General features: G+C 36.4%; 2 protein-coding genes across 3 annotated transcripts; one reads left to right on the forward strand and one right to left on the reverse strand.

Moving 5' to 3' along the window:
* Window positions 1-599: 599 nt before the first annotated feature.
* On the reverse strand, window positions 600-13,560 carry LOC109062520 (protein mono-ADP-ribosyltransferase PARP14-like). The gene is given in 18 exon segments (XM_042731264.1): window positions 600-1,169; window positions 1,283-1,457; window positions 1,759-1,901; window positions 2,099-2,396; window positions 2,399-2,766; window positions 2,904-3,110; window positions 3,534-3,710; window positions 3,847-3,909; window positions 4,075-4,221; window positions 4,406-4,496; window positions 4,630-4,851; window positions 4,933-5,166; window positions 5,433-7,699; window positions 7,780-8,007; window positions 8,137-8,370; window positions 12,937-12,970; window positions 13,041-13,144; window positions 13,377-13,560. Coding segments are annotated over 18 exon segments (5,457 nt in total). The 3' UTR covers window positions 600-888.
* A 1,857-nt stretch (window positions 13,561-15,417) lies between these two features.
* LOC109074433 (protein mono-ADP-ribosyltransferase PARP9-like) lies at window positions 15,418-20,334 on the forward strand. 2 transcript variants are annotated; one of them, XM_042731266.1, is made up of 8 exons: window positions 15,418-16,350; window positions 16,579-16,800; window positions 16,877-17,089; window positions 17,316-17,388; window positions 17,525-18,070; window positions 18,206-18,315; window positions 18,568-18,724; window positions 19,007-20,334. In XM_042731266.1, exons 1-8 carry the CDS (start codon window positions 15,472-15,474, stop codon window positions 19,291-19,293), a joined length of 2,487 nt encoding a protein of 828 aa, XP_042587200.1. In that variant the 5' UTR covers window positions 15,418-15,471; the 3' UTR covers window positions 19,294-20,334. The 2 variants fall into 2 exon arrangements, with proteins under 2 accessions (XP_042587200.1, XP_042587199.1); XM_042731265.1 differs by lacking the exon at window positions 19,007-20,334 and having other exon boundaries at window positions 17,525-18,066; window positions 18,568-18,702.
* Window positions 20,335-21,088: the final 754 nt, after the last annotated feature.

Raw genomic sequence — 21,088 nt, forward strand, 5'->3', positions numbered from 1 at the left:
AAATCTGGAATCTGAGGGTAAAAAAAAAAAAAAATCTAAATATTAAGAAAATTGCCTTTAAAGTTGTTCAAATGAAGTTCTTAGCAATGCATATTACTAATATTACTATAATTACAGTAGGAAATTTACAAAATATCTTCATGGAACATGATCTTTACTTAATGTCCTAATGATTTATGGCATAAAAGAAAAATCAATAATTTGGACCCATACAATGTGTTTTTGGCTATTGCTACAAATATATCCCAGCAACTTAAGACTGGTTTTGTGGTCCAGGGTCACATATAAAATTTTGAGTTTTTGTTCATAAATATTATGAAGACATGTATACAGAAAAATAGGATTTTAAAACTTAAAACAAAGTATTATTTTCGGTTGTTATAATGAAATGCAAGGTTCCTAAAATCTTTTCCCCCCCAATATATCTTTATATGCCTACTTTCTGGATAAATCAGAAAATTTACTGTATTTACTTATTTTTATATTTGTAACTAAGATGTGGAATAGCAAACATATTTTGATTGTGCCTATAAATGTTTCTGAATGCCTAAAGTATCAACTGGATGTTGTAGAAGGGTGTAAGAAATAACAATAAAACATGTTTTCTAAGATCTTTATTTGCAGTGTAGTTTGTTTACATGTTCCCGAAGATTGTATTGTTTGTGCAAATTATTGAAACGATCTCCAGAATACAGACACAATTTTGTAAACTTTACAGTAGAAATAACAGAAAATGAATTCATTATAAGGCACATTCAGGTTCCGTAAATAAAGCTCTTTTAAATTTTTATATTTAATAAGACACGTTATGGGTGCTTCATCTCCCTGATTGTATCTGATGTGATCAAGCCCTCTGCCTCACTGTGTAAAATGGTTTATTTTCAGTGACTAAGTGAAAGTGATTAAATATTCAGGATATGCATTATCATCTCGGAATACCACAAAAATGGTCGGCGCATTAGTTTTGTCCACAACCGTGTCGTACAGGTCACAGTTAGAATTTTTTGCAGGTGGCACAATCATCCCTGTTTGTCCTCTAGTGTAGTCACCTGTAAGGACTCTGCAGAGGTACATGTGTTTTTGTCCCTGAGCATTAGGCACTGAGTATGTGTTGCTAGAAGAGTAGCTTGCATTGAGTGCAAAGTAAGTGCCATTTCCATACGCTGCAGCTGTAACAAGAAACAAAGAAAAATAAGATGAGAAATTAATATATACACCACTTCAAAGTATAATCATGGAAGGTGAATTGTGAAAATGAAAGTGATTGTAGTAAATGATTTACCATTTTTTCCTGCATAGCTACGATTAAATCCACTCTTTTCAATGTGACCGAGAGTCTGCTCACTGGTTCCATGAAAGAGTCTTTTCTCATTGTTTTGATGGCCATTCTTTTTTTCCATGACACTTTTGTTATTCTGGTAGTTCTTCCACATGCCAGGATTCTGGATTCGCTCAATCTACAATCAGAAAACAGGAGTAAAAACCAGTTAACATTCTTATAATGGACAGAAGTATGAAACCGAGTTGTCCGTGATGTTGCCATGTGTTTATTTCCTGGTCCTTTACAATGTATTGTACTGCCTGACTCCCAAAAATAAATAATAAAATAAAATAAAATAAATATTTAAGTTAAATAATAAAAAATAAATGAAAAATTCAGTTAGCTAAAGTTTAATGTTCAATCCTGTAGAGCATCTGATAAGCATCTAATAAGAAAAAATAAATAAAAAATAAAATAAAACAAAATTATACACATGCCTTCAAAACTTTGTTGTTAGGACAAGAGGCCTGGAAGTGCTTCAATACATCTTGGTATTCTGTGCTGGTAGGTTGCAAATTAAACTTTTTGTGCAACTCGTTAGGTGCCATTGCATCCCAATGCTGTGGAATATCTTCAGTAGCTAATGGAGAAAAACATCTAGTAATTTAAAGCGGTTGTAAAATCTACAACAGTTCTAGTGCAATTAGACATATCACATCCAATTCACATATTTTATGTATTACAATAACAATATAATAAATTACACACTCATTTTAATTCATTTTTATACATGTATTTTGTTTTTCTTATTGATAAATGATACAATTCAACAAATACCTTTCAGTCTGTCAATGCGTCTAATATTCATCCGGTTTCCACCAGTGGTGCTCACCGCAGGACCCTCAGGCAGTGTGACCTGATAAGTTTGGCCTTGGAAGGAAATTCTGATGTCTGCAGCTTGTCTGGCAAGGGCCTTTTCTAAATTAAAATTTGTACGTTGATCAAAACTCCTATATTGGCCCCCTTGCTCATACTGCCAATCAACAAGTTCACTTGTGTAATCCATTTCTCTTTTTAGTATCTCATCCTCTTTGGCTGTTTTGAGCATGTCTTGGATTTCCTCAGAGTCTCTTAAAAAACATCTACACAGACACCTTACACTAAAAGTGTCTCCTCCACAGATTTTTCTTCTGAACCTTTATGAGCTTTGTATTCCAACCTTATAGTCACATCCATAGTGCTTTGCAGATCCTGGATTCGCTGTTGGTCTTTATCTGATAAGGTAAGTATCGCTGTGTCTGTGATGGACTGGAACACTTGTTCATCATTGATTGTATCCTCCAAGAAACGCTTTGTTTTGTCCACTTCTGCTTGTGATGGGCCACAGATAGAAAAAAACACTGGATCTACTTGCATACCTTCAATGACAAAGTCTTTGCCGCCATGTTGTTTTATTTCTTTCTCCCACGATCCAGTGAAGAAGGATTTAACACTAGCAGCATATGCTGCAAAATACACAAAATTGGAATAGAGAAATATCTTTAGCCATTTGATATCTTTGTTGTGCATGGTTTAATGTTTTAAAGGCTACTCCTAAAATTAATGTTCTATCAAATTAGGCTGAAATGAAAGTGATTCATACTTTTGATTTTTGACCAGGTACTCTGGTCTTGTTTGACAGGTCCAGTTTCTCGATTCTGCATGCTTTTGAGGAACTCAGGGAGCATCTGGGCCTGGAACACCACCAATCTGATCAGCTTCAGAGTGGACTGGGGATTTTTTCTTATCATGTCCAGCATGCCATCCATCATGGAGTCAGCTACCTGACCCGGAGACAACCCTGCTTGTCCTAGGAAAAACAAAGCCATGTGACTAAAATCTGTGTTTATGTTTTAGTGAAAGTTTTGAATTGACAATATAAAGATAATGTAACAATTTGGGCTGCTAAACTTAATGTAAGGTGAAAACTTATATATCACATTTTATAATAAGCACTTATTTATTTAAAATACTAATCTAGACTTATTTCTCAATTAAAAAAAAAATAGGATATTATTTTAAATTTGTTGTCAAAAACTAACATATACATTGTATACATATATTTAAATATATTGTAGAAACTTAATTTTCTATAAAGCTGTTTTGCAACTATTTGTATTGCAAAAACCGCTATACAAATAAACTTGAATTGAATATGTTGTATGTTGTCTTTATATGTAAGGACAGTCATTATTATTTGACATAGATTAACAACATTTGAGTTTGTTCTCACCTGTTCCAATAGCTGGGAATGCAATGGAGGTGAACTTTTCCTTGGCACACATTTCTAGAGCCTTTCTTACATGTTTTTGGATCCTTACAGCATCGCTGTGTGCTGCAATGTGGATGATCTTTTTACACTGCAGATTCCCTGCTTGAGTCATTACCAGTCCACTGTTAGCCTGGGCCCCTGGCAACACACATGAACCAGAATTATAAGACACCACATGCTCTGTTCTGTGTGCTGAAGTTTCTTCATATTTAATACATTTATTATTTAATTCTTATTAAATATTTTAGTTTAGAAATTGAAACATTCTTCTCACCGAGTTGCTGGCACTCAGTTTCTACGTTTGGACCAGCCTTATCCAAAATAGCCTTTGAGACACCTACAATTTGAGATAAAATTTGTTTTATTCTCTCTGTTTTAAATCTCAGCTAAATCATTTCTATCTTATAAAATTAAGCAACAAGCAATTCTAGGCAAGTGCTTAAAAAGTCAGCATATAAAAAGGAGTAAGAATCTTCGACTTATTCAAAGTTAGTAACTTCACCTGATTTCGCTGTAAAATCTTTATTGCTGGAGTTCACAATGACATCAGTTTTCTCTAAAGTAATATCACCATTCAGGACCTGTAGCGTTATTCTTCCCACTGTAGTCTCATGAATCCCAGATTTCGTTATGACCTTTGAGAAGGGGCCTATAATTTCATTGTAAAATGCAAAAAAAACAACAAAAAAAAACATTATAGTAAGGTATATCAAGGGGCTGACTTCATGCATTCTACTAAAATGACCTTGAGACCAGTTAGTTAGAAATGATTGCATCAATGGTTTGGGTAAGAAAACATGTAAAAGGGTAAAAAAAAAAGAAGTTTTGAGCACCTGTGCTCTGTGGCTGTGTGGGAATACTTGCTGAGGCAGAGGCAGAGGCAGACTGGCCCAAAAACCTTTTGCTAAACTCATCTGTGAATACCTGTTGTGGATGACATATAATGTTACAGAGGAGAAAATATCTCATTATTATTATACCAAGGATCAAAGCTATGCAGAATGTGGAATTCCATATGGATCTAAAAAAGACTGGTATGACATCATACATCATGTACCTGAATGGTTTGTGTATCTTTGGGGTGAAGAACAAATGCCACTTCCTTCACATGCTTTGAACTTCTTTTACTGCTAAACTTGAAGGCAGAGTCCAACATAGTGCAGACCACCAATGGCTTTGGAAACCCTAGGTTTCCTGTGCCAATGGCAGAGAATACAATGGAGCTCTGCTGACGCTGCTCTGCCAGACCCAAACACTTATCCATGATATCCTCCAGCACCTGCACAAACAGAAAAAAAAAGTCATTTAAAAGCATCTGATTTGTAACTACTAATCACTAAAAATCATTTAAGAGTGTTACCTTCTGCTCATTTTTTTGCCCCTGATTCCAGTGGGGTACAACAACATGGAACACCAGTTTGTTCTTCAGGTTTACACCAGCAGTTTCAAACACTGCTCCATTACTGGCAGAACCTGTGACTTGCTGATTGAGCAGAACCTGAAGCTGAGGACCAGCTGCTTTGAGAAGGGCATTTGAAATCGCGCCTACAGTGAGATTCAGGTCACTGCTGAGAGTGTTCACAACAATGTCCATCTGTACAAAAATCAGATATTTACATATGGTTAGTCAGCTCAAACCATGCTCCAATAGTTTACTTAAAATTAACAAAAAACAAAACAAAAAAAATCTAAAAAGGCAGACTGCCCATTTTAACTTATGGAGATGAAAAATAAATAAATAAATAAATAAATATAAACATAACAAAACACCAACCCCTATCAAGTACATGTCTAGACATTTTGATATTTCTAATAAAAAATGAGACCAAATAATATTATGTATAATTAAATTGAACTCACTGTTGTGTCCTCAATGTTTCCTTTCATAAGGGTGATGGTTAAACCTTCTTTTGTCTGAAAACTTTGTGATGCTCCTTGAAAGTGTGCAGCTATCTGGTGTTGGCTTGGAGAAGAACTTGCTTGGTTTTGGTTTTGCTGCTGGCTGCTTGAACTGCTTCCAGATGTCACGCTATGGGTACGCGCACTGACCCCATAAACGTTCTTCACTGCAGCTTCTAAAGCTCGGACTGTCTTTTCATTATTGTCAACTAGGTGAATCTTCCTCAGTGTATTCCCCTCAACAAAATCACAGAACTCCTTTATAGCTTTCACAATGGTGTCTGCACACAGGTCCAGTGGGAAACCAAATACACCAGAACTAATGGCTGGGATTGCCAGTGACTGGAAGCTTTCTTGATCTGCCAAATTCAGACTCTTCTTCACGGCTTTTTTCAGGAGCTTTACAGACTCCTGAGGATTGGAAGGGTCATAATGCGGTCCTACTGCTAAAATGACATGCTTGCAACGTAGCTGTCCTCCTGCATCGAGGAGAACAGCATCACCTGTTGTCAGCTTCCGACGTTTGACAATCAGATTGCAGTCATTCTGAAGTTTAGGACCAGCAGCATCAGAGAGGGCCTTTGCTAAGCCTCCATCAAGTAGGAGGGTCTGTTTGCACGCACCAACCACTGCATCCACTAGAAAGGAACACATGTCAGCTTTGTTTACTGTAATCTCCATTCCTTCGTGTGTTTTATATTCATAAATAGACTTTATTGTCAGTGATTGAACCATGTCATGTGGGTGGTCATACTCATCGAGTAACTGGACCAAACAATTCATATTTGTCTTGGCATATGCAACCCACATGAACCTTTTCTCCTTGAAAAACTTCCTTGCCCCTGGTTTAACTATTTTCATGGTACAGTGATGCACAGATCTAAGCAAGTCCTCAAACAGAGGCACACACTTAGAGACATGAAGTCTTGAGCCACTAATCACGATGTCTTCACATTTGAAGTCCACATTCACTTTACCTTTCACCTCTTCAAACCATTCCTGCTTTTTGTGATCCTTTATGAATGTGACAACAGTCTTGTGAGATTTCAGAGTTTTCTCAAATTGAGAGTTTTCCTGAACAAAAGTATATAACTCTTGTTCAACATCTTTTATGGAATCTACAAAGCCAGAAACCACCACCTGGTTGACAGCTGTCTGTACTGTAACATTTGTGACAGTGCTTTTTATGCGTGAGACAAGGTCATGCCAATCTGATGTTCCTAGAACACTGGGATCTTCAACACTGAAGCTCAGATGATCCAGATCTGTCAGCAGTTGCTTCTCACCTACATTCAAGGCCTTGTGTGTTTTCCCAACAAGCAAAACTCTCTTTCCATCAGCTTCTAATGCTACATAGATTCCTTTGTTCAAAAACATATCTCTAGTTATTTCCTCTAGATCCTTCTTGTGCAGAAAATCTAAAACAGATTGGTGGAGCTCAACGGGTTTACGAATCAAATTAACAACAGCCTGCAGTATTTCGTTTTTTGTTTCCAGCACCTCATGTTTTAAACCACATAAAGTTAACTTTTGGCTGTGCACATGGTATGTGATGTTCATTTCTGGAAATTTGTCACAAAGTTGCTTCTCCAAACCATCGCAGAGAACAATATTATAAACAGATGGAGTCATATTGATGTCACTTATCTCACTGCCCTTCTCTCTTTGGATTCTTTGGGTGATTTTCTCAACAATTTCTGTCAGGATTCCCTCAATCCTGTCCACATCTTCTTTCAGGCCGGCTACAGCTATCGTTCCTTCATCCACATAGGGAACCAGTGTGACAGCCTCTCCCACTACTGCTTTTTCAATTTCAGTTTGTATCTCTGTCCATGCATCCTCCTGAATGTTGAACTCGTTGGATTTAAACTTAGACATTGATTCTAAGAACACAGAAAGGGCATTTTCTCTCCATGTCCGAATGAGTTTTCTTGTCTTCGCACCATTGCTAAGTAGGGATTGAGAAGGACTGATGTTAACTGCTGATGACTGAAAATCCATCTCACAAAAATGACTGGACATAGCTTGCTTGATTGAATCCAGGGATTTCCTGTTTTCCTTTAGGTGGTGCCATACAGTTTTATCAACCTTCTCTATAAATGTCTCTGGAAGTCTCAGGGTGGGTCTGTCTTTACCATATAGAGCTGTTTGTAGGGATTCGTAGTATGGCAGTACTCTGAAAGGCTGTTTTTTAATTTGATGTTGCTCTTCAAGGACTTTTTGCACATCTGAAAAAACACACGTTGTTTAGTTTATGCATATGTCAGTTAAATTCAACTAATAAATCAAATCAAACCACTTCATGTACCTTCAGGATTTTTAAAAGTTATTATTGCTGACTGATCCATTTCAAATATTACCCCATCATCCTCTACTTCTGCAAATTTGTCAAAATAGAGCATGATTAAGTCAGAGTTTGAGTTTGGAGGTAAGCCTTCAGCTTTCACCTTTGAAGTCACCTCGAGCAATCTGACTTTCATGTTTTTCTTCTTAATTATTCCATTGCTTGGAGAGGATACTAAGAAATGTTCTGCATCTATGGAATGTAATATAAGTAACAGGAAATAAAAGAAGGTGATCAACACTCAGACCTTAGTAAGAAGCTAGTATTTTGCATGTACATCTGAAAAGTACTTTCTGTTGGGGGACAGAACCCATGACTTACACTTGCTATTAGAAAATGTCACCACAACACAGTTACTCTCTGGTATTATTTCAGTGTTGAAGTCCTTTGACTCAGCAGAAGATCCTTTCAGCACATTTTCCACCAGCATTGTCAGAAACTCTTGACCACAGTTTTGGGTATTTTCAATTACAGCTGATCTAGGGGTTATATCTTCTTCCGTTTCCTCAACTGGCTCCTCCTCCTCCTCTATTTCTTCTTCACTCTGTGGTTCACCTGAAGGTAAAAACACCATTTACTTTGAAAAAAATTCAGCTGTGCTGATACAAATATATGTAGAATTACTTTCATTTGAATTAATTTCAGGATTATCATTTAACATATTTATGTAGTTTGGGTATCATGTTTGTGCTAGGTATGGCTTTGAATTTATTCTCTGATTCCAGGGCTTTGGGAATCAAGAGTCGATTCATAAGGTTGGAATCGATTCCATCAAGGGGAATCTTTTACAATCGCAGAGATAATCATTACTACATAGGCACACATGCTTCATCTTTGAAGTCCACATTCACCTTTCACCTCTTCAAACCAATCCAGCCTTTTATGAATGCGACAACACTTAAAAGTTTTTCAAACTGAGAGTTTTCCTGAACAAAATAATGTAACTCTTGTTTAATGTTGTTAATGAAAGTAAGTTACCAAGCCTATACTTCGTTTTGTCATAAACATTTAAATGAAATTGAGTTAAGGCTGAGTAAAACCATTGTCATAGTCATAGTATATATATAATTTATATCATATATCAATACTGTATACATCATATATTACATGGCTTGGCTGTTCATAACACTTGATTCTTACTGCGTCGTTCATCGATCAAATATTTAATAGGTCACTGTTGTCAATGGCAATGCAGTATATCATCTGTGTAATGCACACCGGTGTCATGAACAAGTGGGTTCGTTACAAATCCACTGGCTTAAAGATTTATGATAGCCTATGTCATTTTAAGTTTAATTATGTAAATTAATTTCAATTATAAGTTACATATAATGTTAAAAATTCTAGGCTATGTATTGTAAAATAAATATTCTGCATTCTTTATTCATAGTAGGCTATAACACTTGTCTGCTAGCAAATTAAACCTCATATTGTCTTTAATCTTTTAAGATCAGAAAGGAACTAGTGCTGGGCTGTTTGACCAAATATCTGTATTAAGGTTTTTATTTTTATTTTATTTTATTTTTTTAAATATTCTGGCGGTTTCACTGTTTTCACGGCTTTGTGAAATTATGCTGCATAAAATATATCTGCACAAAACAAAATAGATAGGGCCTTGACCCAAATGGCACCCTAACCATCACGGTCTTCCTAGTCCACACTTTTGTGTCGTATTGCCGATTTGACTGTCGGCTAGAAGTCTGCTGCGAAGCTCTCCCAGGTGAGGGCTCGGCAGAAGTGCGTATCGAGGGCGCAATAAGGAGAAGGCTGCATCCATATCCGTCATCAAACGTCGCTGAAGGCTCTCTCAATCGGAAGGATCCTTGGAAGGCAGCCTTCGTTTTGCGTTCTTCCTTCAGTTGATTTTGAAGGATGCATGGGACGTATTCTTCGCGACCTTCAGTCACCCACAATCCTTTGTACCCATTCCATTTCATGAAAATAAACTGACGAAAAACAAGTCAGTACTGAGCTTTTATGAATTTATTATGAAAAGTAAGACAAAAAAATAATGTTATCGGACATGAAAGCATATATGGTATTTTTTTTTGTGTTGGTGTCAATTAAGTTAACGACTGTATATTAGCCCGTGATGTTTATATAGTATTTTGAAATAGCCTTTTTAAAACATCTTAACTGGCAACATGAGCCCTGATAATTTTATTTTTTTCACTCATTTTTTATTCATTTATTTATTTTTAGAAATTAGCTATAGGCCTACTTTGAGAGCACATAAATGGCAAAACAATCTTAACTAAGTGCGCCATGCATAATTAATGCATTATGACGATGTATTATAATTACGTCATGACGAAGAAAGTGTTCAAATTAGTCCAACATGATATGTTGTCAAATCTTATGATTTTCCGTTGATGTCAATTTTTATTCTAACATTATTTTAATCAGTTTGATGATCGATCAGTACTAAAATTATATTAATTATTGTCATAAGTTACTGTCAGAAATTATTTTGCTTAATATATGGGTGTAGGAGCGCACAATAGTCACAAGAGTGCGCACGTCCGACCAAAAAAAAAAAAAAAAAAAAAACTTTCTTGTGGCGCCCCTCCAGTCATTTTAATCAAGCACACTTTTGTGATGGTACTCTGCAGGTGATGAGCACAGCTGGTTTCCTTCAAACATGATGCTTAGAAATGAGGTTCATCAGACCAGAGGATCTTGTTTCTCGGAGTACGAGGGTCCTTTAGATGGTTTTTTTTTTTTTTTTTTTTTTTTTTAAATTCCAAATGTTTTTTCATGTGTCTTCACTGAGGAGAGGATTGAGTTTGGCCACACCGCCATAAAGCCCAGATTGGAGTGTTGCAGTGATGTTTGTCCTTCTGTAGGTTTCTCCCATCTGTATATATGATCATGGAGCTCAACTAGAGTGACCATCAGCTTCTTGGTCACCAGTGCAGGACCTTCTCCATCAATTGCTCAGTTTGGCCAGGAGGCCAGCTCTAGGAAGAGTCCTGGTTGTTTCAAACTTCTTCCATTAAGGGAAACAGAAACTACATGCTTCTGTGAACCTTCAATACTGCAGACATTTTTCTGTACCCTTCCCCAGATCAGTGCTTCGATACAAACCTGTTTTGGAGGTCTACATACAATTCCTTGGACTTCATGGCTTGGTTTGTGCTCTGACATGCATTGTTAACTGTGGGGCCTTATATAGACAAGTATGTGCCTTTCCAAATCATGTCCAATCAACTGAATTTACCACAAGTGGTTGTAGAAACAACTCAAGGATGATCAGTGGAAACAGGATGCACCTGAGCTCAATTTTGAGTGTCATGGCAAAGGCTGTGAATATTTTATGTACATATGATTTTTTTTTTTTTTTTAAATTTGCAAAGATTTCAAACAAACTTCTTCAACGTTGGCATTATGGGGTATTGTTTGTAGAATTTTGAGCAAAATATTGAATTTAAATCCATTATTGAATAAGGCTGTAAAATAAAAATGTGGAAAAAGCAGAGTGCTGTGAATACTTTCCGGATGCACTATATGTGACGTAGCCATGCTCACTAGCTAGATCGTCTCACTCTAGCATTTATTGTCGAGGAGGACTCTAGCCTACAAGACTCTGAAGGACTGAACTAGAAAAGACGGAGCCTCGGTAGGATGCAGCATTCTGTTTGAGAAACACCTGAAGAGTGCCATTTGGGACAGGGCTTAGATGGGCTGAATGAGAACGCAAATTCACTCTCTGACAGCAGGTGGCGCTTATGAAACAGCAGCAATACAGTGTTTCCTTGGTTACTGTTGTAAACAAAGCAGCTCTATGCTTTTAAACACTAAATTCTATCCTAAATTTAGCCTGATAGCACTGAAAGCGAACGTCCCACCCTCCCTGCAAATCACCGTCCAAAGCCACGCTTCCTGAACGCAAGAACGCACACAGACCAGATGATCAGAAACAACATTACTACAATACATCATGTTTACTAACTGTAAAGTCATCAGGTTGTTGATGTTTGCCTGTCATTCTTGCTCTGTCTGCATAGCGTAGGCCTACATGAATGCACTGATGACGCGCTGATGACGTATCCTGAAAAAAAAAATCTGGAGACAATCACCTATTGCACCTTTAATACAGCATAGTGTGCAAGCAATACTAAAATACTGTAACAGAGTATGGCTACCTATGGTGGCTATGAAGTGCTGTTACAATTCGGCTACAAAAGGGCTAGGTGGACTGATTTGTTAATGACACCAATGCTACTTTCATGTCTCTCATAATGCACCTTGGACTCGCGCTTTCTTGTTTCATACACAGCTGTTCAGTCAGCTAGTTGTTATCACAAAAAGAATCACACGGTACAATGAGTTATAAGACTCTCACAAATACTGACAAACATATGTTAGCATTGTGCTTGAGCCAGTGTCACACAGGAAAGGGGGCAGAGTGTGGATGACTTTTTAGCTTTATTTTCAGTTCAAAACCTTTCTTTGAAGCAAATAAAACACCGGAAAAATTATCTGAGTGAATTAGCTGTGGACCAATGACTCAGAAAATACTATTAAACTATAAGAACTTGGCATGTTTTTTTTTTTATTCAATTTGCAATTATCTAATTTATTTAAGATGTTATGATGGCGAAGTTATAACAGTTCACTAGTTCTACAATTTGCACTATTGCATATTTTGCAGCATACATGATTCTAGAACAGATAGTTGTATCTATAATGATTCTCAGAGTAAACTGTAAAAGGTTATAACCTGAAAATTAGAAAATATTTTGTAATTTTTTTTCTAATTAAAAATTCTTTTGTTGATGCAACCTCATGTTAGGCTCTCAAGTTAGTTAAGTTGATTAAATAATTAATATTTCTGAGTTTAGAAAAAACATTTTAAATAAATTAATAAATGGTTAATTAGTTTGTTAGTTGTTAGTGTAAATGTTAGAGCTGGGGTGAGGCAAGTGTCACGGAATATTAAGTGTCCAGGGGCCTGTTTCCTAAAACAAGTTTACCAAAATAAGACAGGCTTAATTTAGTTAGTCTGACTTATTGTCTATTGATTTGGTTCAAAATAAGTCAGACAAACTGAAATAAGCCTGGTTTGTTTGTTTAACTTGTTTACACACCAGAATAGTGTTATTGTGAAGGATGACTTACCCTCTGTGATTGTGCTGACCGAAGAAGTTGATTCCTAGAAAACAAAGTTTCGTTTTTAACCTACTTTAAGTCAGTAGGCTACTCAATTTAAATAGGCTACTCACCTGAGGAACTGAGGCCTCGGATGGTGGAAGGCTCACAGTGATTTTCACTGTTTTTTGACCAATCTTGAGCTCATGCGTTTGTTTGTTAAGAACCCGCTGTCTCACTGCAAAAATAAGAACATAGCCTAATATGAGTGAACAAACATAGGCTATTATTTTTATCACGCAAAAAAATTATATCAGTTTCGTTTCTTGGACTCCTCCCACGGTCACTCCACGACATAGGCTATTTATGCTTAGATATACCCTATGACACGTAATAATATTAACGCAGCATTTTTACATTAGGCTTTATGTTACAGTGATTCAGATCAGAGTTTTAAAAGGCAACTTTACCTTCCTTTGATTTGAATCGAACAGTTGCTGTCTGTCCACCAGAAACACTATATTCCACCTCGCAGTCGCCTCCATCGGATTTTTTACTCTGGAAATAGATCACAAGTTTGTTTTTCAGTTTGGGAGTGTGGGGGTCCCACTGTCCCTCCACGCAGAGAGGGTATGGGAACTCTTCAGTAGCCATGTCCGCCTGTCCTGCGACTGTGTTTGTCGAAGTCAAAGACTCAAAACTTTTACTTTTGATTTCTTTTCATGGTCATGAGTCAGGCGTGGCTTTTCACCACAACGTAGAAAACAGTTTCGGCTTCAAGCATAACCCCGTTTAATAGGCCTATAGTCTCCTCGTTTCGACAGGCTTAAACTATCGCTGTTTTTGAAAAAAGAAAAAGGAAAAGAGTAGCGATTGCCGTAAAGGATATAAAAGGTAAGTGACCAGATATTTGTAGGTTATTGAGTATCGACATATGTGCGCATTTAATGCATAAAAGGTAGCACAACTCTTTTGCTTTCGATTTTAATTCAAATAGTTTTTTGTACAATTTTGACAGTCTTTGTGGAAGTGCCTGCCTTGACACTGTTTTGTCTATTTTGTCAAAACCAAGGTAAGATTTATCTGAAATTTCAAAAACAAAGTATAGTTAAAAGTTACATGTTACTAGGGAACTCTGTTTCCGGGTCTAGCGATCAGGATTTGTTGCAGTTTCGTAGATGACATATTTTACCATTAGAAACATGGATATGCATTCTGTAAAAACATGACGTTTATGCTTTAAAGCAATGCTTCCAAAACAAATAACTTAAACTATACTGTTATAGTTTTACTCCCTTTTTATTGTGCTGTTTGTCGAATATTTATGCTCTTACGATGCGGAATTGTGTTGTTACACTGAATTGGATGCATGCAGTTCTTAAAGTTTACTCAAAAATTAAATAAAACCAAGTCATAAATTAGCCTACTCACCCTCATGCAAAACCTGTCTGACTTCTTCAGTGAAACAGAATGTTAGAGACTAAAAGCCTCAGTTACCATTTACTTTGCCTCTTTTTTCCCCCGTGCATACTGGTGGCTTTTTGACATGACTGACTATGAGGAATATATTTTTTAGAGCATTTATTAACCTTTGTTAATGTTACATTTAACCTACATTTATATTTAGGCCTATTCATTTATCAGACACTTACACATGACTTACAAATAAGGAATACAAGAAGCTTCGTCTTAAGGATGCAATAACATGAGAAATGTTAGTAATACAATGTTTCAAACATTGTTCAGAATAGTAAGAGTTAGAAAAGGCAGGGATTCAGAAAAAAAAATGTAAAAAAGACAATAATTTTATTTTTTTATATTGTCAGGGATTCTGCTGTCTGGATAGGGTTACAGGAAGAGAATTTTAACCTCAAAACACGTTACTTTGATTTTAAAAATGTATAAGTAATTGTTGAAATTAATATTAACTAAGATTAATAAATGCTGCAAAAGTATTGCTTATCATTAGTTCAGTGTTAACAAATGAAACCTTATTATAAAAAAAAAATTGGGTTCCAACAAAACAAAAAGATACTAGAAAACGTAGTTCTCAGTGGGACTTTTAAGATTACCAAAAGGGGGGGGGGGGGAGGGGGGGGGGGGGGGGACACTTTAAGACATTAAAAGGAATTTCAAGGAAATAATTCAGTGTGATGTCTTTGAATTGTACCGTAAGACTTTATTACAATACAGTGAATAGGGGTCTGATAAACATTACACAACATTCAATAAAAATGAAATCCAGATTTAAAAGTCAGTTTCATTTTATCAAGTAGCATATAATTTGATTCTAAAAGGAGGGTTATTCAATACTATTACTTAGTATACTTTTGCATTATTTTCAAACTTAAAAATTTTAAATCCTTTATACATTTCAGTAGGATATTTTGACTAATGAATCTGTGGTCAAATATAATATATATATATATATATATATATATATATATAATGTATATGTATATTTTATATATATATATATGTATATGTATATGTATATTTATAATGATTGATACTTCATTTTCCCCCCAAGCCATAGAGGTCTGTGTCCTGAGGAAGCTGTGAGCCATGAGTGACAAAGAACAGCATCTGATGCCACTGGTTCCAGAACAGGCTGCCATTCTGGGAAAGTGTGCAAGTGCATTTTGCCATGCTGTTAATGTCAAATTTAATTGCACGGCTATTCTCCGCAATGTGGAAGAGGCTGGCTCCTTTGGTAGTAACACAAGTGGTGTCTTGCGTGCTGAGAAGAGATACTCCACAAAGCTGTCCAGCGGAGTCGAAGTATCAGTCTGGAAAGATGATCTTACATGTCATAAAGTGGAGGCTGTGGTCAATGCAGCCAATGAGAAGCTAAAACATGGAGGTGGTCTTGCACAAGCACTGAGTGCAGCTGGAGGACCAATGATCCAAAAATATAGTGATGCTATTATACAAAAAAAGGGAAAAGTGAAAGTTGGTGAGGCTGTGTGCACTTTTGCTGGAGATCTCCCGTGTAAATATATCATACATGCTGTTGGTCCCTGCGTGTCTCCAAACCCACCTCAGTGGGAGACTGATAAAGCTGCACCACTCTTATTTAAAGCTATCAGCAGTATCCTACGTATCGTCTTAAAGGAAAACATTTCCTCTGTTGCAATTCCTGCTCTGAGTTCTGGCCTTTTCAATTTTCCAAGAAATCTCTGTGCAGACATTATTGTAAAGACTATAAAACAGTTCCATGAATATACAAGGTTTCGAAGCAACTTAGAAATCCGTCTTGTCAATAATGATGAACCCTCGGTCCAAGAAATGGAGAGAGCAGTTAAGGCGATTTGGGGGCAGTCCAGCATCTCTGGCACATACAGTGGAGCTGTTCAGGGCAGCATGGCTTTCTCTTCAAACAGCAGGTTCCAATTTAGGAATGTTACACTGCAACTTAAAACAGGGGCTATTGAAGAAGAAAAGGTAAGACAAATATGTAAAAAAAAAAAAAGAACAAATAAAAAAAAAATAATTTAATTTGATATATATAAACAAAAACAACTTTTATAAATAATCTAACCTAAAATAAAATAACTCATTACATTTAGTTCTTTAAAAAAAAGTTTTTATTTTTTTTCCCATATAAAAACAGGGAATTGCTAATTGCATTAACACTCCTCCTTTTTCTTTTCACTTTGCTTTAATGTCCAGGTTGATGTAATTGTGAATACAATTTCAGCAGAATGTAATTTGTCCATGGGGCTGATTTCAAAAGCAATTTTGAACAAAGCTGGCAGCAAGATTCAAGACGAGATTTCCAGAAGAAAACACAGTAATTCCACAAATGTCCATGTGACAAAAGGACATAATCTGAATTGTGAAGCAGTTTATCATACTGTTTGCATAGTTAGGTCTGAGCCTATGGCCACACAGGTAGATTGGATTTTTATTAGTAATTCGGGCCATTCCTATCAGTCTCTGTACCCACTATCTGTTTTGTTGTCTGTAGATTCTTTATGATGTGGTCTCAGAATGTCTGAGGAAAGCTTCAATGGGATACAAGTCCATCTCCTTCCCAGCTATTGGTACTGGTAATCTGGGCTTTAAGAAATGTGAGGTTGCCAGAATCATGACAGATGCTGTGGCATATTTTGCCAAAAATAACACGAAAAAACTGGATGTGAACTTTGTTGTGTATCCAAAGGACAATCAAATGATGGAGGTGATGTATGCTAATTATGTACTATGCTTTTCAGTTATTGAGCATTACCCATCATTTTTATGTTCCCATCGCATGACAGAATTCTTAAATCAGCATCTGTATACTGAATTATGAAAAAGTGAATGCATAAAAATTGTGTGCAGCACAGTTAAAATTAATCAAGCACAAAAGCAGTTCAGTAGAAAATCAACTTTTCTCACATGTATGATTTCAATGTAATGTTTAGGCTTTTGAAAAAGAGATGAAAATGAGGAAAATAGCAGCAAAGTCCCCAGTAGTACACAATGACATGGAAACAAGTAAGCAAAACAAATTACATTGTTTTTGTTTGTTTGTTTTTACGGAAAATGTTGCTGATTTTACAGTGTCATGCTTTTGCCCATATGGTAATGTAAAATACTGAGATAGACGTTCATTACTCTCACATGCTTTCAGGCTTTGCATTTGCAACCAATGAAACCGCAGCACATAAAATGCCATCTGTTGAGTTCAACAGTGTTTCCAGGGAAGCTCTGAGAGAAGCAAAAGAGTGGACAACTAATATGCTAAAACCATCAGATATCATGACAATAAAGAATAATCATGTCATATATCTTGGACAAGATGACCATGCATATCTTCTCTCTCTCCAAACAATGTTGAATGTTCGCATTGAGGAGTTCTTCAGGAAGGGTAAAGGTGGCATAACCATCACTGGAAACCCTTCAAATGTCAGTTGTGCAGCAATTGAGGTGGAGTCCATGCTTTGTAGGGCCCAGGAGGAGTTCGCCCGAGCTGAAGAACGTGACATGCTGTATTCTGTTGTTCGATGGAGCTGTAAAGATGTACCTTGGATACAAACACCTGAAATCAGTGCAGTTTTGGAAAAAGCTTATTTAGCAGGGAATAAAAACCACGAGTTTAATACCCACAAAGTCAACTTGATGACCAAGAATTTGATTGATGACTATGGGAAAAAAGCAATTTGGAAAGGACATGTATGTTCAAATACTTTAACTATAAATAAATTATAGTTTATTAAAAGTTTAATAGTTTTCTCAGTATAGTGCTCATGTTAGGTTTGTCTTTCATTGCATCTGGATGACCTGATCCAATCTGTTCTCCTTTACTGTACAGGTCTGCTGGGTCGTTTTGAGTCCCTTAACAATTCATTTTATTCAAGAACACCTGAGACCAGGATTGATTATGTTGGAAAAGATCTGCGGAAAGCCTTTGATGTTGTAAAGGTGAGAAAGCTGCCATCCCAATCATAATACTATAATTATTTTATGAGAGAACACTGCTGTAGGCTATTTTCATGTGTCTATAGAGCAGCTATTGTATGTTAAGCAGTCCACTAGTGTCCATGTAATTTTTATTTGCTCTTTGTCTTCATCTCTGTTCCAACTATAACATGCAAAGGCAGCAATGAGGATGTTTAGCACAAGGCTGTGGTACTAACAGAATGTAATGGCATGTGGTTGCACTGGTTGTTACAGATGGAGAAGCTAGAGAACATCGTGCTGAAGCAGCTGTTTGAAAAGAATGAGCAGAGATTGAAAGACAAACCAAAGCGCCTCTACCAGCGTGTGTCCGCTCAGTTCTGTGATCTCATCTGCAGAGTAGGCTTTCAGAAAGAGTTTGCCCCTCCTGCAGGTAACAAATGTGAAGTCATTCAGAATGATAATTGTTTTTTTTTTTTAATAATAGTTTTTGTGTTCTTTTCTGAAGGCATTCCTTGCTAAATATATATATATATATATATATATATATATATATATATATATATATATATATATATATATATAAATATATAAAGGATCCCTAAACCTATATATATATTTTTGAGTTTATGATGTATTTTTAAGGTGATGTTTGGCATTAAGTCTCTTTTTTAAAAAAAAAATCTCTTTTAAAAAAAGATTTCTTGATTTCCAGAGGAAAGGTATGGCAGTGGAATATACTTCAGCAGTACTGTGGAAGAAGCATTGAAGCTGTGGAAGGATCAGGAACATGAGCAGTACATCTACATCATTCAGGCCCAGGTCCTCACTGGGAAATCCACTATTGGTTCTCCACATTTGATTTTGCCCCCTCCCTTACGTGGAGACCCTTTGGATCGTTATGATAGCTTGTCTGACATGATGCAGACACATGTCATCTTCAATGGCCAGCAAGCTCTTCCTGAATACCTGATCATATATACCAGATCAAGCCATGTGTAGATGCACAGAGCAATATGCAACCGCAGAGCACATAAAAATAATTAGGGCAAATTTATGGCTGGATATGTAGATTTCAAAACACTAATTTTTTTAAAAACTTCTAAAAAAGGCACAGACCGTGTTATGTCCAATGACATATTCACTTTTGTGTCATCTGCATTGTGTATTGTGGTATGATTTCTTTTTGTGGTTGTTACTCTCTCTGTCTCTGCTTCTCCCCTGGCTCCTCCCACTCTTTCCAGTATGGCAGGTAGCTGATTGCCTTTTTCAGCTGCACCTGGTTACCAACTGAGAGAGTAGCAGTATAAAAGCTGAGCAGAACCCTCAGAAGATGAGAACTTCTCTCCAGAGTATGTCCTGTGTCCAGTCTTGCCCAGCTCAGTTTGTAGAACCTGTTTGTGGTTCTGTATGGTTGTTTATCTTCATTAATTGAAAGAATGGTTGACTCACTGTCTGTTGCTGTTAGAAGCTCTAGCTAAACTTTTTTCTTTGTGATGAGCAAGATACTGCAAGTTGCTCAGCCTACAGCTTTGTTGTCTTACAGTTAATTGGTCTCTTACTAACTGCTTAAACAATTACTCTCTTGATTGAATGTTTGTTTCCCTATTGAAAGCTAGGTAGGGAGGTGGGCGCCTATTCTTTTTGAACTGAAACTGTTTTCTCTTGGTTTGAGGATTAGATAGAGAGTGAGTGTATAATTTTGTTGTTGATTTTTCTTTGATAGTTTTAGAAAGAATGTAACCCTCCAAAAAAGAAATGCATAAAAACAATTTTGGCATTGTTCCCCCCTCCTTAAGTTTTTTGCTTTCCTCTCAATTTACACTCTTTTTGTCTGAAAATCATGCGCACTCCAAGCTGTTATAAAACCTGTTAAAGGGATCTTGTTGTAACTGTTGTTGTTGTTGTTGTTATGCTGTGGCAGGGGCTCAGGCAGATGCTTTTCTTAAACTCTTAATATTGTTATCCTCTCTTCAAACCCCACTTGTAAGACGTAACAGACAGTAAATAATGTGCAAAAATAAAGAATTAAAATCTTTGTAATCATGAGTCTAAATTACACATTACTGGATGAGTGATGATATAAATGCCAGTGAATTTATATATATATATATATATATATATATATATATATATATATATATTTATTCCAAACCTTAATGTAAGTTGCTTTGACTAGAACTGCTCCTTCTTTCAGATTTTTCCTCACAGGTCTTGTATTAACTACTGTGCTGTTAAAATTAATTTGCTTTTAATATAAAGACATTTATAAACACTTGTATTGAATGTGAATATATTTGTAATAAGTTGTTTATGCTCACAACAGAATGCAAATGAGAGCAAATATGTTTTCACTATATGTTTAAAGGGGTCATATGATGCGATTTCAAGTTTGTGAATAGATAAGCTCCCTAAAGTTGCAAAGACTAAAGTCTCAAACCCAAAAAGACATTCTATTGGATATATGGATACTCTGTATGCTCTCCTAAAATGCCTCATTTAAACTCCCCACATGTCTACGTCACTGTGTGGGAAGATTTGCATAATGCCGCCCAAAGAAAGAAGGCATAACTTTGATTCTCGCTGTTGCCGCCAGCGCCATGTCGTGGAGATGCTGTGTTTCATTGTGAAAGCGAAACTACTTTGTTTGGTTTTCCAATAGAGGACACAGCTAGAAATCAGTGGTTAAGTTGTATTTACAACACTGTTCCAGAACAGTTCAACGCAAATATTCAGATGTGTGCAATGCATTTTATGGAGGACTGTTTCCTGAACCTGGGAGAGTAGACTACAATGC

Source organism: Cyprinus carpio, chromosome B9 (assembly GCF_018340385.1).
Source record: "Cyprinus carpio isolate SPL01 chromosome B9, ASM1834038v1, whole genome shotgun sequence".
Taxonomy (NCBI): Eukaryota; Metazoa; Chordata; class Actinopteri; order Cypriniformes; family Cyprinidae; genus Cyprinus; species Cyprinus carpio.

Bases quoted from the DNA above. Each gene is read 5' to 3' on its own strand.
- LOC109074433 (XM_042731266.1), top strand. From the start codon at position 15,472: ATGAGTGACAAAGAACAGCATCTGATGCCACTGGTTCCAGAACAGGCT. The intron at 17,389-17,524 runs GTAAGCAAAACA...ACATGCTTTCAG, and splicing joins ACACAATGACATGGAAACAA to GCTTTGCATTTGCAACCAAT. The intron at 18,725-19,006 runs GTAACAAATGTG...CTTGATTTCCAG, and splicing joins AGAGTTTGCCCCTCCTGCAG to AGGAAAGGTATGGCAGTGGA.